The 20,110-nt window shown below is 47.1% G+C and overlaps 1 protein-coding gene across 3 annotated transcripts in view; it reads left to right on the top strand.

Moving 5' to 3' along the window:
• Positions 1-20,110, top strand: part of AOPEP (aminopeptidase O (putative)) — a 1,755,563-nt gene that overhangs the window by 1,110,106 nt on the left and 625,347 nt on the right. For all 3 annotated transcript variants that reach the window (XM_078675698.1, XM_078675697.1, XM_078675699.1), the window contains exon 11: positions 12,655-12,715. In XM_078675698.1, the coding sequence (XP_078531824.1) occupies positions 12,655-12,715 (61 nt within the window). The remainder of the gene's footprint in view (positions 1-12,654; positions 12,716-20,110) is intronic.

Here is a 20,110-nt window from a genome sequence, read left to right as displayed (position 1 = left end):
CCCCCGGAGTGCTCAAAGGTCAAAAGGTCAATGCTCTACAGGTCAGGTGCTGTGTTATCTGCCACTTCCTGTACCGCCGCTTCCCGTTCCTGGGCGACCGTGATCGGGTCAGGTTTCGAGATGTTCCTCGGTGTTCTCCTCCTGCGCACCGTCTGCCAGCCGTCTCCTGTGGGGCGAGGTGGGGCCTCTTGCGACCGGGATGGAGAGGCGTCTCTGGAGGCTGAGCCCTCCGGCACATCGATCCCAAGCAGGGTGCAAGTGTCGCGGAGTGATCTAAGCTGGTGGAGGGAGCCGTTCCACCTAAAGATCAGACGGAACGGGTGGCCCCAGGAGTAGGGCACCCCGGCGTCCCGCAAGAAGTTCGTCGCAGGTCTGAAGGACTTACGTTTTTGTAGGGTGATATTAGAGAGATCTTGAAAGAGGGCCACAGGGTCATCGCGAAATCTGATGGGCTGTGCTTTCCTGGCCTCTCTAAGGATGCGTTCCTTCAGGGGAAAGTCCGGGAGGAACGCTAGAATGTCCGGAGGTGGCGCAGGTGCTCTGCGCGCCATGCCTACCCTGTGCGCCCTGTCGATTCGGATCTCAAAGTCGCTTGGCTCACCCAGGATGTCTCTGAATAGGTCTTGAAGGTAACCGGTCACGTTGTCCTTTTCAGCCTTCAACGGGACACCCCTGACCCGTATGTTATTCCGCCTGGAGCGGTTCTCTAAGTCCTCAGAGTGCGACTTAAGTCCACCTGTTGATCCTGAAGTCGCACGATTTCCTGTTGGAGCCTCTCCACTTCCTCACTGCGGGATCGGTCAGCGTCCTCCAGAGAGGCAACTCGCTCACCCAGGTCATCAATGTCACGCCGGAGTTCGCGGTGTTCCCCAGCCATGTCCTGTTTCAGAGTCTGGAAGTCCTCTCGCAGTGTGTTGAAGAGGGAAGCTAGAAAGGCTTTTGTGATTGGAGCGGAATCTTCGTCCTGAGGCTGAGGGCTCGCGGGTGGCTTCGGGGATGCATGTGGCTGGTTTTTGTCTCCCTTCGACGCCGCTTTTTGCATGAGCTCCACAACGTTCCGGGTCCCTTTGCGACTAGAATGCGTCATGATGGCCGGAATGGGGCGGCGGGCCGGCCGATGGTTGTCGTCGGAAGCTGTCGGGCGTAGGAGAGCCTGTCGTGGGGCGCTGCAAGGGCAGCACTCAGAGCGTGTAGCGGCTGGGGGGGTATCGGGGGCAGAGACGACCAGAGTGTTGCGCCGAGCAGGATCGAGCCTATTAGAGGAAGAGTAACGGAGGCCCAAGCGGGGTGTTTAGGCTCCAGGCAGGAGAGCAGTGTCCCGGGAGCAGCCGGATGAAGATCGTTTGGAATGGATGCTGCGGAGAAAACCACTGGCAGCCCGAGAGTCTAGGTGGGGGGCTCGGTGGACTGCGGGCAGCCGGCAGCAGGAAGGAGGCAGGGGCCGACGGCCCCGGCGAGCGGGGGCACCGGATAGCATCCAGCAAGGCTGCGCCTCTGACCCCAGCAGCCGAGGGTCACCCAGCAGAGAGTACAGGGGCCCCTGGGGGGGGGAGAGTAGTCGGTAGTCCAGGTCGCTGGGTGCCACTCACCTTATGCCCCTCGTCCAGGGGTTGATATCAAAGCGAGGATGCGTTGTTGGGCAGCTTCCCTCACCGCTGGTGTGTCTCCCCGCCTGCAGGCCAGGGGGTGAGGTTCTGGGACGTCCCCAGTGGTGGGCGGAGGACTCCGGTGTGATCTGCAGCGTCCCGGAGGGGCTGGGGGAGTAGGCTTCAGTGCAGGCACCGTCCCCCCGCTGGAGAATGGAGGCGCTAGGGGGGTGTCGGTGAGTTGAGGGGGGCGGGCGAGCGACGCCCCGCCCGTTATATGGCCCTGTGGAGTTGGGGCTGTGCCGCCACCCGTAGGCCCGCACCGGGATCTGGATTAGCCAAGGGAGCCCCCGCCGGGGTGTGTGAGGCTTCGATGGAGCGGAGCCGCCGGCCCCAGCATGCCCCCTCTGGAGGCCGCAGATGTGGTAGGGGAGGATCAGCGGGAGCACGCAAGACCGGGGGCCGGTGCTCTGTGCAGCTCAGGGTCCAGTAGGACTGCCAGCAGATGGCGCGGTCGCGTACCTGGAGGCCCGCGCCGGGGCCTTGAGTTGTTGGAGGGCCGCAGATGGGGCACGGCTGAGGCGTAGGCGCGCGGCGGAAGGGCTCTAACCTTCTTCGCCGTTGCGCCGGTGGCGGGAACAGCGGGGGCCGTGAGCCGTTAGTGTCCGGTGATCCCTCAGTGGAGCAGGCTGTTATGGGGAGCGTGGGCGCTGTGGGTTCGTCGGGTCCGGTAGACCCACGCCGGGGCCTGGATTCGCCGGGGGCCCCCGGGCGGGACACACTGCGTCGGGGGGGGGTCGGAGCGCACCGCCTCTCCCCGCCACCGCACGCAGCCGCTTCTCCGCGGTTCGGTGCGTGCTTCCACGGCACTCCGGCCCGTCGGTCTGTTGCGTGCAGGCACTGCAGTGCGGCCGCGCGGCGGAAGGGCTCAAACCTTCGTCGCCACCGCGCCGTCCTCTCCGGCGGCTGGAAATGCGGGTCAGCAGGCGATCGATGGCCCAGGAAGGTCCGACCGGCAGCACGCCAAGGTAGCAGAAGAATTCGAGCTTGGTTCGGGCAGATTCACCGGGGGTGGCAGCTAGAGACAATGTGATATTGGGGCTTTGGGCCGGGGAACCTCTCTATTCACGTCCACTCAAGCCGCCATCTTGGCCACGCCCCCCGGAAATACATTTTTAATGTTTAAGTCAGTGCTAGCCACTGTGTTATGTTCTGAATCCTGAGTGTGTGCTTTTTCAGACCAAGCACTCTTTAAACATTTTATATACACACTGATTTACATGTATGATTCAATGTCTCTATATGTGTGTGATGTAAAGTGCTCTGACATCCTACAATGGTATGAGAGGTGCTATAAAATCAAATGGAATACATGTGACAGAGGGGCTATTACTTCAATATAAAATACTAAGGGCCAGATGTACGATCCGCTTTTATATGCGCAAATGGGTTTGCAAACCCGTTTGTGCATGCAAAAACCTATTGGGCCATGTACATTGCCTATTTTGCGAGTCGCAATTTGTTTGCGACTCGCTAAACAGGTTTTGCAACTTGCTATTTGGAAGGGGCATTCCCTTCCAAATAGAGAGTCTCAAAACCATGTACAAATGTTTTGCGGTCACAAAACACTCGCAATTACCACCTACTTCATGTAGATGGTAATGCATTCACAAATGGGAAGGGGTCCCGAGGGGACCCCTTCCCCTTTGCAAATGCATGCAAAATAATTTTTTTAGGGCAGGCAGTGGTCCCAGGGACCTCTGCGTGCCCTTAGAAAATGAAACAAAAACTTCATTTTCTTTTATTTTTTTTAATGCATGGTAAACGGGCTGCATTTTTTTTTTTAAACTGCTTTATTTAAAAGCAGTCCCAGACATGGTGGCCTGCAGAGCCCAGCAGGCCACTATACCTGCGAGGGCTGGCATTCCCAATGGGTTCGCAAATTGCGAGAGGCTCATTAATATTAATGAACCTCGCAATTTGCGACCCCATTGGGAATCCCAAACAGTGTTGAACACACTGTTGTATATTTCATTTAGCGACTCGCAATCTGCCACTCGCAATGTGCTGCCAATTGCGAGGCGCTAAATGAAATGGTTGTACATCTGGCCCCAAAATCTTTAGTACTTTGAGGATTTGTCGTGTGCACACGTGTGTATTTGTTTCGAATTACTGTTTTAATATTTGAAATTTAACTCATACAAATTGCTTGGGGTCCCCGGCTTCCAGTGGTGACTCAATGGGGGTCCTCGGGAGTCAAAAGTTTGGGAACCACTGCTCTAGGAGATTCAGAAATAGTGGTGGAAGATCTTCTTCTGTTGTCTAAAGAGGCATTAATGTCTGCGAACTTAAAAGCCCAATTTTTTAAAACGGTGTTTGATTTTTATTATACACCCGAACGCATGGCCAAGTGGGGCGAGGGATTTGATGGCAAATGTTTTCGATGTAAAGCTGACCATGCAGATAGTATTCATATTTTTTTCTCTTGCCCCAGGCTATATGGCTTTATAGGAGGAATTGAAAAGTTAATTTCCTTAGTTGTTAATATTCCCGTAACTATTACCCCCGCTATGATGCTCTTGGGGAAAATACCCATAAATAGCTCCTTGGAGAGTTTATACCCTCATCGCCACTTTATTTTTTTTCTATGACAGTGGCACGATTATGCATAGCCAGTGAGTGGCTTCAGGAAAAGCCGCCTGATTATCAACAATGGCAAGCAAGAATGTATAGCTTATATAAACTGGAGTGGGGGCTTTTCTTAATTAGTGGATCAAGGAGAAAAATTAAAATGGGTATGAAAATTTGGGGGGTTTTCTCCGACTATTATGAAAATTGAGAATGTATATAAGTATGAACTATATTTTGTTAATAATGGATTTACACTGATCATTAATTGTTCTTGCCTCATGTATTGTAATGATATGACTACTTGCCTCTGGCTGATTTATGCTTTATTAATTATACTGCCTATATAATAATTTGGTTCCAACTCTTATGTTGTACTAATGTGTTGCTGTGAACATACAAAAAAAAAAGAAGCATCATATGCAAAGGAAGTCATACACACACCAATACTAGGCAAATGCAGCCATGCACACATGCAACCTTGAGTACTGCGCCCAGGCTTCCTTTTGCTCATTGAGCTTGACACTCAAGGAGCTCTGGACACTGATGTTCCCACGTGTTATGCACAAGCAGCCTTGAAAAAAGGCATCTCTACAGGTAGCTGTACTCACTGGAAGACCTGATCAGGGAAACCTTACATAAGTGCCGCCCTAAGCACAGGCAAAGTTGCTGAAGACATCCCTCTGTACTGGCGATCATGCATGCAACCATGCACACTAGCAGCGTTGTGCACTGCTATAAATGTGCAGCAGAAGCCCGACAGATAGACAGCTAAGATTACCCTTTGCACATGCTTCCATGATCAAAGGTGAGCACTGGCCGTCCTCCACGCTGGCAAGGATGCTTGGCAGCGTTTCACTTTACAATTGAATACCTAGCAAAAGTAGCCATGTACTCTGGGAACCCTGGACACTCTCAGACCTGCACACTGGAAGCCCTGTACACTGACCCCCATGTTGGTCAAATTCCTCTGTGTGTGTAATTGTTCTTTCTATCCTTGTGCCTAACCCATTATTCAAATTATGTGCCTTGGATTTAGAACTTTTAGCCATCTACATTGTTTTCTATACACCAGGAGTGGTGGAAAAGATTTTCTGGAATTACATTAAAATCATAACACCCCTGCAGTTAGAATTGAGGGTTTATTCATTGTCCTCGCCTAGCGTAGACTCAAGGTTGGTGATAGGTGATCAATAGTCAAGAACACAGCCTTTTTAGCAGTACCTCTGGGAGTTATCTGGTCACCCTTTCTGTAAATTCTGTTCACTTCCCCAGAATATCCCTGGGTGCATGTTGATTCATTGTGGTAATATGTTGTCTGGATCCTAGCTGTGTGCTGTAGGAGTGATGTGCTCTGCCATGACAGATTACATATCGCTGAAGATGGTAGATTTCGGCCTTGGTGAAGGTCATTCAGATTCCACATCATTTTAGCAATGCCTACATCTTGTAGGCATTGATGATTTCACTATTGTCTGGTTTCTGGGCCATAGTTCAAAGCAAGTCCAGAAATATGTCACCAATAATGGACTACCTGAAACTGGTTCACTGCCTTTTAACAACACCTGGTGAAATGGCCAGAAAGGCGCTCTATGGTCTCTCTCATTGGTTGGTGTCACAAAATACCCCTCTCTGAAGGGTCACCCTAAACTTTTTGCCTTCCTCCTCTTTTTCTGACTTTGTTTTTGTTGGCTTTAGGACTCTGAGCACTTTACTACTGCTAACCAGTGCTAAGGTGGTGTACTCTGTCCTCTACACACGGTAACATTGACTTAATTTACCTATACGTCCCTAGTAGAGTGCCCTATATGTGCCCAGGGCCTGTAAATCAAATGCTGCTTGTGATCCCGCAGCACTGACTGTGCCATCCGCACAAGTATCACTTTAAAAATGTCTAAGACCTGCCACTGCAGAGTGTCTGTGTGAAGTTTACATTGCCATGTCGACTTGGCCTTTAAAACCCCTTGCCAAGCCTTAAACTCTCCTTTTATTACATATAGGTGACCCCTAAGGTAGGGTCTATGTAGCCTATAGTGCAGGGTGATGAGTAATCAAAAAGTAGGACATGTACTTTTTAGTTTTGCATGTCCTGGTAGTGAACAACTCCCAAATTAGTTGTTTTACCGCAGTGAGGCCTACCCCTCTCATACGTTAACATTGGAAATTCCTTATTACACTTATAAACTGTAATTCCTGATTGAGAAGGAGTAGCTTTATCATGTTTCATATAACTGGAATGGTAATGATAAATCCTCTTTACTGGAAAATATGAATTTATCACTACCCTTACAAAAATGCCACTTTTAAAAAGATGCAAAAAAAACAATTGATGGACAGAATGCAGACCAGGGTCATACATCCACCCCAGTACAGAGACCTGAGCCTAAATCCATTGTTTTTTTGCTCCACATGCCATTTCAGTTTGAACCCAGCCATATGCAAATAAGTCTTGACCCTGGGCCCAATGGGAACAGTCCAGTCCGAAATGCAAGGCCAGGTACTCCCTTGACTGGAAACAAGCATCCTAGGACCGGTTTCGGGGTTTGACCCCTCATTAACCAGGATACCTTGAGTCCAGTGGCATGGAGACCATGGGACCCAAGTCTCTGTGGTCTCTGAGGCACAGGTCTATTGCAGGACCTGGCTGAAGCCATGCCCGTATACAGAGCCCTCTACACATAGGGAGAAGGGGCAGCACCTTCATTAGCACAGTGCTAGGCCATTTGCACAGAGCCTGATGTGCATGTCTGAACAGTATGCGGAGCTGGGCCTGATGCATTGGGCTTGTTCAGGACTTAGCCACAGGCTTGTGCCCAGAGCTTGATTCACATGGCTAAAATCCATGTGCATTACACAATATCAGCATGGAAGTTGGATGCAGGATAACATAAAAAATACGCAAAAATCACTGGAAAAACGTTATTAATGGTAAATTATGGTTAATGTTGCCCATAAGACATTAACATTTGTTTAACAAAGCACAGATGTTCACTGATACCACCACCTATGATTATGTTGTAGTTGGTTTATATCATGGTGCCATCTCTAAATGTTGGTGATGTTAGGTGTGGAACGTTACCCCTTTCTGTGTTCTAGTGTTCTGCTGTGCCAGTGGGGCTTACCTCAGACCACTGAGCCTGTGGCCAATAGGCGGATCGCTGTCTGCGTTTATACTGAATCGAGAAGATGTTGCTGTCGCCCCAGGTGATAGGTCATGGCACAGATACCAAAGACGTCACATATCAGCTCCTCATTGACATCATAGATGACATCACTGTGAACACCCCGTGCAATGTAGATCTGTTCGATTCGATTCATAAAACTTTATTTGGCTATTGTAAACAGCCGCAAAAGAACTTAAGACATAAAACATATATTAAATGCATTAAAACATCTCAATATCAAATTCAATTACATGCATTCATTATATAAAATACATAAAACCATGATATAATGTGAGTGCCCACTAATACCTGAGACCTTTCCTCACATTAATGGCTTTCAAGATAAAAGAGGGCAACATTATAGTACATGAGGGTTCTCTTTTAATACAATCAATTCTTTCATAGCAGCTTTATATAATCTGATATTCTGTACAACAAACAAACATAGGTTTAAGATAAAAACACCTAAGGATCTGGTAAAATGTACAAAACAATAAAAAGTGCAGCGTACTTTGCTTACTTCGACTGTGTTCAAACAATAGAAACGTTGATATAAAACACAGCATTCCTAAGCACACAAGTTTAAAGCTGACCAGGCTCTACACTGAAAGTGACACTCATGAAACTAGAAACCTTTATTGCTGTATACTCCCAACTAATAATGCAAAGTCTGCCTCTCTCAGTCTTGCTACTGGACTGGGGGAAAGGTCATGGAAAAGTAAGAGCCTCTACTATTTTGGTTATTGACAATGGGGCCTAGGTCCATGCAGGAGCTGGGGCTGACCCTGGACTGCACTCAGCACATGGTGCACCTGGCCGAAGGCCTTGCACACTAGATACGTCCTGATGTGGTGTAATCATTTATATACTTTGTGATGTCATCTGTGAGGTCATGAGCAGTGCATTGAGGGCAAGTTGTGGTGAACCATACTTGACAAATGTTAGTGTTTCTGACTGAAAACTGTACAAATAACCTCAACCGTGTGTTTTTTCAGGGATGTGTGTGCAGAGCGAGTTACAGCTATTTACAAATGTCTTTATGCATTTGACTGCTTTGACAGCATACTCGACTGCACACTCATTTCATTTGATTTAACTCCCTGTTTAATCCTAGTACTCTGTGCCCAGCCCATTTCACCAAGCAAATCACAACCCTACAATTATAAAGCATCGCATCTATTAAGCCTTTGATTATTATCGCTAAGCATTCAAGCATAATTTGAAGCAATCCTATGCGTGTGGTATTGATTGGTTTGAATTTGTTTTGAATTCACAGGAATGCTAATATTTACAAATGGGCACAGTTTAACCAGGCCTAGCAGCCTTGTCCTACGTGCTTCGGTGATCTCCTTCCCGTGGAATGTTAGGATTACAGATGTCATGGTCATCAAACCTCTTTTAACCCCTGAAGGTGAATGCAATCACCTTCCATCAGGATGGCTGCCAGCTGTCTGGAGCTCAGCACAATGCAGTATTCATTCCCCTCTCCTGGAGGAATGTGCCTGGAGGTCTCCATTCAAGGGCGCCTGTGCTGCCTATCTCGCAGAGGGCAGTAGCAAGCCCAGGAGAGGCGCTGCGCTACCATCTTACTGCCCCTCACCTCAGCATGTTCTCCAAAGACGGCTTTGACTTTAAGCTTTTAAATGTGTTGCAGTATTCCCTGGTAATCTGAATAGCAAGGGTGCACCATTTTAGCTGTCAGGCCCTGCATGTCTCCAAGAGCATCTCCTAGCCTGACTTCAAGCAGTACAAATGCTGTGGCTCACCAGACTATTAAGTCTTATTTTAACGATGGTCCTCATTACCTTTGCCTGGAGTTTGCAAAGGGAGATACAGGGCCTGTCATTGCTAATTCCGGTCCGTATCTCCCCTTAAACCGGATGTTTCAAACTGTTGTCCTTGAAATGGGGAATAACCATGCGTACCTAAGATTATTGGGTCCTTTTCTGCATGGTTATCGCCAATACCAGGAACTTTTTCTCTCTCATTTACCACCTACTAAGCACCCAGCTCTCATATGCACATCTAAGCAAGTAATAGATGTGAGCGAAGGGAGGCAATGTAAGTCACAGGGTGACGTCAGGGAGAAGTTGGTCACCAGTTGCACTGTGCCCTCTAGCTACTTTAGAAAGGGGTTGCTGAGTCATCCTTTTGTGCTGTGCCCTCTTACTGTCCCAGACCAGCAGGTGATGTGGATTCACACTCAGTAAACCCAGGTTATTTTGGGTGCCGGAACACCGAGTCATTGAAAATCAGCCATGGCTACATCCCAAGGGATGCCACTCCGGCCAACTCCAAATAAGTGCCTACAGGCCTGGTTTAGAGACTGGTGGGCGGAGTTTATTGCATTGAGATGGTGGAGGACAATGCTTCCACCATCCTGGGAGACCTCTGCCCATCAAATTTAGAGATGTCCACCGTCCCTGTGAACAATTCTCTACATTGATAGGAACCATCATCACGAGGGTTTCTGTCAATGTAGGAAAAGTTTGACCAATAGTACCTACCGTCCGCCATGGCGGCCGGCGTTAAACTTTTCAAAAGTATTTTGTTGGTCAGAGACAAGCACTCAAAGTGTGAAAAACAAAAAAACTAATAGCTGCCAGGCCCTTGGAGATTTCTCCATACGTGTGCGAATCATTATTGTTTTTCCTGTCCCTTACCACCCGGTTTTTCCTGATGACGACAGACCTGAACAAAAAAAAAAATTCCAATGCCCACCCTGAATGGAAATTCCATCGGCTGAGAGCCCCTACTCTGTCGTGCCATTGGAGTAAGTGTTCCATCGAATGAGCCAATGGGGACTCCATCAGTGGAATTCTTATGGTCCGTCCAACTCTAAATGAGGTGGGAGGAATGAAAGTTTGACGGGCACGGTACGTTGTCACAAGGTACCTTGTCCACCAAACTCTAAATCAGACCGTAAGTTTGTTGCACAATGATGGAGTTGTTTTTTTTTCACTTCTCTGCTCAGAACTTTAAGAATCACATTACGAATTAAAAAGTGGATCTTGATTCCTGGTTTTAAGAAAAAATGCACAATTGCAGAATCATCCTATATATTCCCAATAAACTCCTTTCCCATGCTCCCTTTGAAAAAAAGAATAAAAAATCACGTTCCTGAGAGCCACTCTTTTCTGGGCCCTCTTAATGCCATGCTCTTATGCCATTTGTTTTGGTAGTGCTCAACTACTAGGTGCCTTTGTTGCTGTTCCCCTGCAATCAATAAATATTCTTAGGTATTCTGTATCAGGAAGATGCGTGGTGTTCATTTTTTATTCTTGCTTGACAATGTAAATGTCTGCAACGTGTTGTCAATTAATTAAAAAATATAGAGTAATCTTATCATCCATTGCTGGTGTAAGGGCGGTTTCCAGGTGGTGGTTGGGTCTGAATCCTGATTGTGTAGTGTCAAGAAGCTAGTGATTGACGAGGTGGTCAGAGAGGCACTTGTTGATGGCTTTTTCCAGAACTTTGACTGGGTAAGGAAGAAGGGATATCAGTCGAAAGTGTTTGAGTTTCGTTGTGTCTGCTGCAGGCTTCTTTAGAAGGGCGTTGACAGGACTGCATGCTTCCATGGTTCCAGGAAGGTGGCAGGTCTTGGGGTCCAAGTGACGTGTCTTGGGTATTAATCATAATTTTTCACAAGATGTGAAGACGGAGTCTAGAATGTGTATGCGGCGTGGGTGGGCTCTTTGACACGTTGAGTTAGTCCGAGGTTGTGAAGAAGGGCAACTTAGTTGCGTTCCATCCAGACGTTTGTAGCTTTGCGACTCAACAGGCTTCGCTGTTTGGTGATAACTGTTTATCTCTCCATTGTAGCAGTTTCCTAAGGGTCTGTAATATCCTGCAACCAGTCGCTTGGGTGAGGCTTCACTCTGGTACTGGTTCAAGAGTGTTAACTTTGTGGTTTTTCAGGAAAGCTGTATAGCGCATGGCCCGCCAGATAGTATTCAGTGAGGGGTACTCTTAGGCCATAAATGGGATTGGAAGCAATCCTGATAACTTCTGTAGGGGACTTTACTTCGAAGTTCACACACAAACCATCTAAAAGAACACCATCTCAAAGGGTTTTAGAGGATGTTTGCCCCAAACAAAATGTCTTAACATTTAGTTTGATGTTTCAAATTTTTCATGACGCTTATGGTCTCCCTTTGTTCTTTCTCTGTCTCGCCATCTTTTGTAGCTGGGCCACTCTTTCATACCAGCTTCTTACTTTTGAGTGTAGAGAAAGAATCAAATGGCCTGAATTGGTCATGGGCTCTCATTTTTCGGAATCTTTGAGGTTCACCCTTTTGTGGCGACTAGGAAGAGGGTAATTAGTGTAAAAGTTACATTTAAGGCAGGCGAGCAGAATAGTTCAATGGCCATAGGATAACAACATTTTACCAAAAATGTCATCCTAGTTTACATAGTCTGGAGCAGGTATGTTAGCTTTATATGAATATGTCCTGCGTAGTTCCCCTGGTGTTACCCAAACTGCCTCTAAAAATCTTTTTGGAAGAAAGTGCAGGATTACATTACTTCTTTTTTCGAAGGCACGGCAGAGCAGTGGTGTGACGTAAAATGATGGCCTCCTTACTGCTGTGTGTGATTAGGGGAATCTGAGTTTCCAATATCTTACCAATATGCATTGGCCTTGGGTAGAATGAGGGCTTCCTAAAGGATTGGGGACAGGGGCCCCTGCTCCTGCAGGGGCCTGTGTTACGACCCTACGGCAGAGTTTGTTTTTTTGAAAAAGATTTTTATTTTAATGCAGAGTTTGTTTGATAACTGCTTCGAAAAATAGTACATTACAATTGGAGAATCTACTTTGGATAAGAAAGTAAAATTGTCACTTCGCTGTGAAATGAGATCTTTTAAAACAAGTTCCTGGCTTCTTTCTGTCTCCCCAGACTGCTCATTTTGCGCTAGGTCTCTGTTATTTCGTTAGAATGGCCAAAAGGAACATTTTTCACACTGTGCACATGTTTTACACATCCACTTGTACCTTTGTTTCTCCCTGAGCACATCAGCCTTCACAAGCACTGAATTCATCATTTCAATTTAGAAAAAAAATCCTGGAAATTGCAATCTTTAATGTGCTAGTGGCATCTCTGCTAATGCCATTAACCGAACAGAGCGGTGCCTATTGCAACTGGGTGCAACGCCTCGGTTGCAGTCAGCGGCGGGGTTGCTGAGCCGTTGCCGTGCCGAGTTGTCTCCAAAGAAAAATAAGGAAAAGTTTTATGGGTTCTTTGCGACGCATATGTAATGAGATTATTTTGTTTTTTTAGGCTTGGGCAGTCTGTGGAAACCATCTACCAAATCTGGCTTGACACCGCTGGAATACCAAAGGTAAATGCTAAATATTTATTCTGTATGGGATCCAGGCAGTTAAGGAGGGCACCTTGCTGAAATCACAGACTATGTTGGAGCAGCTACGGCAGAAAATAAATCAGCCTCGTAATGACAGCAGTGCGTTTACTCTACACAATGGGGCTCTATTTTGCGCCGAACCTTTTTTTTCCTTGTTGGGCTACATTTGAGGGCCCCGCCGGGATAATGTCGGTCAAAGCCCGGTTTTATTCCAGATCCTATGGAGTCGGGGCTCAGACCTGTGGCGACCCTATACCCTGCGGAACATCTGCTCTCCCGCGTGCCGGGACCTGTTCCTCGCGGCGGCCCGCCAGTCTGTGACGTCATCATTCCAGTCGTTTAAGGTGCAGTGTGACGCAGCTGTAGTGGGAACATTGCTGCTAAATTTAGCAGGGAAAAGCAATATAACACGAATGAAATGCCCATACGTGTTTCTTAAAAGCGTCAGTCAAAACTGGTTATATAGCATTATAATATACTTACTTATGGGACTTCGGTTGAAATATAAGTCGAGCTTCTTTCCATCAAGTCCACCCAGACTAATCACTGATACTTCAACATATAAAGAATATCAGGGTAGTGTTACATATGCACAGCTGTGCGGTGCAACAGATAGCACAATTGCCTGTAGTACTTCATCGGGAGCTTTTTACCACCGGTTTTGTGCAAATATGTTCCCCTCCATAGGCTATCTGTGATGTTTTCACGTGCTTTGTGAACGCTATAAATGGAGTGACATTATAATTTTAAGGGCCATCTACAAAGGGGTGTCAGGTTGCCTCTAAAACCAAAATGTGATTTCTTTTACAGAGCCCATCAAAATGTCACTTTGCCACGATGGCAAAAAAACACCGGGCACCAGTCCTGGATTTTGGGGTGGAATCGCCTGATAAAGTGCTGCAGGCAATTTGACTCCCCATGTGCTGTGCAAAAATTCAAATTTTCCTAAGGGGATGACGTCTTGCCTTTCTTGCTGTAGCGCATAGTACTGCAGCTTTAATTGTTAATTAACATTTGTGTAGCACACAATATTTATGTGGAGGTGTACGGTCAGAATGGTGTGTATGTCATTATGTCACAGCCTACCAGACAGTTCAGCTGGTTTGCTAAAGACATCTTGGGGACATTCAGAAAGTTGACTTAGGAATGTATTCCGCCCATTGGCTTCGTGGTTTGCAACTCACATTTCCTTGCTTTTTATTTGCTGGTTTTATTTGTTTTATGCTGTCTAGCTCAAGTTCGTCCTTCCCGTTACCCAAACCTTGTTTAGTGTATTCTTCCACAAACTCTCTTTCTGTAAACAGACCTTTAAATCTTGTTCTTATCTTGTCACATTTGCTGTGCATTTAAAGACTGAGGTCAAATATCAGGTTGTGTCTTCCAGGGTGCTTGGTGTTTATTTTTCTTTCTCTGACTTCAAAGTAAGAGGATTTATGTGACAATCATGCTTTCTACTGGGGGCTTGAGGAAGGCTGTGAAATATTTATTTTTCTAGCGTACAACAAAATGTCTGTAAATGATCCCTGGTGACAATCAAATCAATACATTGGGTGATCACATTTCCATACATTATCATTTGTGTGCTGTACACTTTTAACAGTAAAACTGCATCTGAGTGCAAATGTAATGGTCATTTCAATTGAAGATGTGTTGTCTGTAAAGGCAGCAGTGGCGTAGCAAGGGGGTTGGTGCAGGTAGCACCAGGGCAGCACGAGTTGTAGGGGTGGCGGCCACCCATTCTTACATACAGCTGCCACGGGGGGCCACCGCAGGGACCACCACGGGTGGCAAAAGGTCTAGCTACGCCACTTAATGGCAGTACACTACTATACCATGCATACTCTACATTACCCCACTCCAATCCAATCTGCACCACTTCACGCCACTGCACTCCGCTCTGTACCACTATGCCACTCCACACTGCGTCACAGTACCACTTCACTCTATGCCTTTCTACTCTACACAACTCCACTGTACGCAATTTACTCTATCCCACGTTACTCTTCTATGCACCACTGCACTCTACACCACTCAACTTTATGCCACCCTACTCTGCAATACTGCACGCTGTGCCACTGCACTCTACGCCAGGGCACTCTACTGTGTACCACTCCACTCAAAGCCAGTGCATTCTATGGCAATCCCTTTACGCCATTCAAATCTACTCTGCACCACTGCACTCTACTCTGAAACAATATATTCTATGCCATTCCACTGTACTCTGCACCACTGCACTGTACTCTGCACCACTCTATGCCACTGCACTCTATGCCAATGTACTCAACACTACTTTGCTTAAAACCAATGCACCCTACGCCAATCTACGCTGCACCACTGCACTCTACGCCACTATACTCTATGCCAATGCACTCTACGCCATTGTACTCTGTCACTGCACTCTGTGCCGCTCTATTTTACTCTGCATCACTATACTCTACGCCAATGCTTTCTACACCACTGCACTCTACGGCAGTATACTCTGCAACACTGCCACACTACTTTATGTCATTCTACTCTATACCACTGCACTCTATGCCACTCTACTCTGCATCACTCCACTCTACGCCACTGCACTCTACGCCAATTAGCTCTAAGCCACTCTAATCTACCCTGCACCACTGCACTCTAGGATACTCAACTCTATACCACTGCACACTATGCCTCTTCACTCCACTTTGAAAAAATCAACTCTATGCAACTGCAGTCTACGACATTCTGTTCCACTCTCTGAATTGCCAACCCATAATACACCACTCTATTCTACACCTACACCGCTGCACTTAATGCCACTGCACTCTACACTAATGTGCACTACACCACTTTACTCTAAACCAGTGCCCTCTATGCCACTGCACTCTATGCCAATCTACTCTGCACCACAGCAATGGATGCCATTATACTCTTCTGACACCACTATGTGTCTTTACTCTGCACCCCTCTATGCCACTATACTCTACACCAATGCACTCTATGCCACCCTACTCTACACCACTGCACTCTGACGCTCTACTCTGCAGCAATGCACTCTTTGCCACTGAACTCTATCCCACTGAACTCTATCCCACTATTCTCCATGCCACTCTACTCAATGCCACTTAACTCTGCACCACTTTACACCACTTGACGCCACTCTGTGCCACTTTATGCCAATCTACTGCATATTATGCAATGCACTCTAAGCCACTTCACTCTACGCATCCTTACTCTACTCTACACACCTGTGCACTCAACCCCACCCTACTATGCACCAGCGCACTCTACACCACTCCTGTCTAGGCCACTCCATTCTGCACCACTCCATTCTGCACCACTCCACTCTGAAACACTGCACTCTATGCCATTGCACTCTACCACTGCACTCTACCCTGCACCACACCAATCTAAGCCACTTTACTCTACTCTGAAGCAAACTACTCTACACCACTGTACTCTACACCAGTCTACTCCACTCTGCACCACTGCACCCTACGCTGTGCCATTCTGCTCCATTGCACATTACACTATGCCACTCAATGCCACTGCACTCTACACCACGTCACTATACACTATTTTATTAAAAACCAGTTCACCCTATGCCACTGCACCACTGCATTTTACACCACTATACACTGCAATATTCTACTCTATGCCAGCTCACTCTACGGCGTTGCATGCTATGTCACTCTAATCTACTCTGCACCACTGCACTCTACGATACCCAACTCTATACCACTGCCTACTATGCCTGTTCACTCTACTGTGAAAAAATCTACGCTATGCCACTGCACTCTATGCCACTCTATTCCACTCTGTGCCGCTCCACTCTATGCCACTCCACACAATACCACTCTGTTCTACACCACTGCACTCTACGCCACTGCACTCTACACCAATGTACACTACACCACTTTACTCAAAGCAAATACACTCTACACCACTGCACTCTATGCCAATCCACTCTGCACCACTGCACTGAACACCACAATACTCTACTCTACGCCACTCTACATCACTTTACTCTGCACCCCCCTACACCACTTTAGTCTGCACCAATCTATGCAACTGCGCTCTACACCACTGCACTCTACTCTACACCACTGCACTCTACTCTGCAGCACTGCACTCTCGGCCACTGCACTCTCGGCCACTGAACTCTCGGCCGCTGAACTCTCTGCTGCTGAACTCTCTGACGCTGAGTTCTATGCCCTGAACTCCATGCTGCTCTACTCTATGCCACTCTACTCTATGCACTTTACTCAGCGCAAACTTTACTCTGCGCCACTTTACTCTATATTGCACCACTTTATGCCACTCTACCTCTTTCTGTGCCAATGCACTCTACGCCACTTAATTCTTTGCCTCTCTACTCTGCATCACTCTACTCTGTGCCAGCTCACTCTACCCCACTCTACTATGCACCACTGCACTCTTTGCCACTGCACTCTACATCAGTCTACTCCACTCTGGGCCACTGCACTCTATGCTACACCACTCTATGCCACTCCACACTTACGCCACTCTACTCTAAACCATTGGTCTCTATGCCAAGCCGCTCTACATCACTTTACTCAAAACCAATGCACCCTACGCCTCTGCACCTACACCAACTACTTTGCTCCACTGAACTTAACCCCACTATATGCTGCAACATTCTACTCTATGCCACTGCACTCTATGGCACTGCACGCTACATCACTCCACACCATTGCACTCTATGCCACTCTACACCATTCTACGCCCCTGCACTCTACACCCCTGCACTCTACTCTGCACCACTCCACTTTACACCACTCTACTGCACTCTATGCCACTAGACTCTACATTTCTGCACTCTACCCTACACCACTCCAATCAATCAATCAATGGGGCTACCGTAGTGCAGCCTCTCACACCGGGCGGTCTCCAGGCGCTGTGTTGTTTGAGCGATACTCGGTGAGAGAGAGGTGGTGGCCGAAAATCCAGGTCTTCAGCTGCTTCCTGAATTTTCCCCAAGAGGGGAACATGTGCAGGTGGTGGGGGAAGTCTTTCCATTATTTTACAGTGAGGTAGGAGAAGGCGCAGCCTCCGCAACAGCTGCAACAGATGTATGGATTGTGGGCTAATGCGAGGATGATGGATCAGAGTTTTCTGGTCAGTTGGTAAAAGGTCAGGCGGTTGCTGATGTAGGTGGGACCAGTTTTGTGAAGGGGTTATGTAGGCGTGAGTGAAGAGCTTGAAGGCTTGTTTTCCAAAATTATAATCTCTGTCTTGTCTGAGTTGCGCTCTAGGCAGTTGGTATTCATCCAGGTAGAGATGTTGGTCAGTGCTCCACTCTATGCCACTTCACTCTATGCCACTCTAAGCCACTGCAATATACTCTGCACTGCTCTACTCTATGCCACTGCACTCTACGTCACTGAACTCTAGGCCAATGCCCTCTATACTACTTTACTCAAAACCAATGCACTCTATGCCACTGCACTCTGCACCAGTTTACTCTGCACCACTGTACTTTACACCACTTTAGTCTAGGCCACTCTACTCCACTCTACTATACTCCACTCCATGATAGTCCACTCTATGATGCTCAAATCCATTAAACTCTGCTCCCCTGAGACTCTTTCCACTTTATGCCACTCCACTCTACAGCACTCTACTCCATTCAATGCTTATGAGCTACTCCACTCTACAATGCTCTAAGCAAGTCCCTCTATGCCACTCTTTGTCATTTTACTCCACTCTATTCTATGACACACTACTCCACTCAACTCAGACACTATATGCCACTCCACTCTGACACTCCACTCTATGACAATCTACTTCACTGTACGCCACTCTACTCTGCAACACTCTACTCCACTCTACGCAACACCCTCTACGCCACTCCCCTCTACAGCACTCCATGAAAATCTGTGCCACTCCACTCATCGACACTCTGCTCAACTCTGACACTGTACTCCACTCTATGCCACTCATTTCTATGGCCCTTCCACTCTTTGACACTCTACTCCCTCCACGAAACTCCACAATAATGTATGCTTCTCCACGACATCCCACTTCACTCCAGTCCTCTCCACACCACTCAACTCTACTGTATGCCACTCCACACCACTCCATAAAACTTCACTCCATACCACTCATCTTTACCCCACTAATCTTTAGTAATGCTGGTGTACAGCATTGCTAAAACATATTGGCAAAACCAATCGCTCTTGCATAGGTGCGACCTGTTGGCTTTGCCAATGCATGTTTTTAAATAGTTGTCGATTTTTGGGCTGGCAAGACAGGAAAGCTGTACCAAAATGCTTTCATAGTTCCTCTGTTGGTACAGGAGCCATTGTTGGACAAATGTATACGTTTGGTAAGTAGTTCAGTAGCAAGTGATAGTGGATGCCTAAATGACCAGTTAATTTCAAAATATAGCTGTGATGGGAATATGTTCAGGGATTTGTGTTAATATGTACTGTTGTGAGGTAGACTGTGTTATCTGTTGGTGTTGTAAGTATGTTTACATCCAGTTGTGGCCAACGTGTGTGATGGTGTTTGTATGTACCGAAGTCTGTCTTCAGTGTTCTGTGGGAGATTGCGTTATTGTTGTATACTGTTAAGGCCCTTAATAGGCATGTAATGCACAGCTAATCGCTTTTGGATGCTTGTACTTTGTTCATTTCTGAGTGTGCTGCTGGATTAACTTTTTGAGCATGTTTTGGACCGATAGAGGGTGTGATTAACAGTTTAACAGATGGGTTACTCTGTCACAAATGTTATAGATATCCCGTCCAACATATTACAAGTGTCATAAGATATAGTGCAGTTGTGATAAGGCAAACTGGATATCCGTCACATTTCTGATGGAGTAACCCACCTGCCCAACTCTAAATCAATCCCATAGTCCTGATAATCAAAGGTAAAACAGAGTAAATAGAAATCAGTTGCATAAAGACTAATCTTTAAATGTTCGAGAATACAATGAAGCCTATGGAACCAGCCTGACAGGTAGGGGGGCCACTAGCCTGTAGCTTTTTTTCTCCACCTAGGCCAAAATAGGCGAGCATCCCATAAGGCTGTGGGATGAGTGGCCAGCAGGAAAAGTGTATTCCTGCTGATGAGCCTCTCACGCCCATGCAAATCCATCTTTGTCCCTCTTCACCCCATCTGGAGGATGGAGGGCACTAATCCATACTGCATTCAAGCCGGGAGCCCCCAACTGGCTGATCGACATCTCCCATCCATTAACACCTGATGCTACTGGGAAGATTGAGAGGCTTCCCTGTCTCTCCTTCCCTCTCCCTAAACAGGCTAAAGAGGAGGAACAGACCCATCAAAGTAGGTAAAACAGGAATGAGGGTGACCAATAGAGAAGCATGGAAAGAAAAATTCCCATCCTTCCTAGGTGCCAGAATCATCCTCCTTGAT

The sequence above is a fragment of the Lissotriton helveticus genome, chromosome 2_1 (assembly GCF_964261635.1).
Source record: "Lissotriton helveticus chromosome 2_1, aLisHel1.1, whole genome shotgun sequence".
NCBI lineage: Eukaryota > Metazoa > Chordata > Amphibia > Caudata > Salamandridae > Lissotriton > Lissotriton helveticus.
The sequence above is the reverse complement of the archived record's forward strand: the minus strand, read 5'-3'. Positions and strand labels throughout refer to the sequence as shown.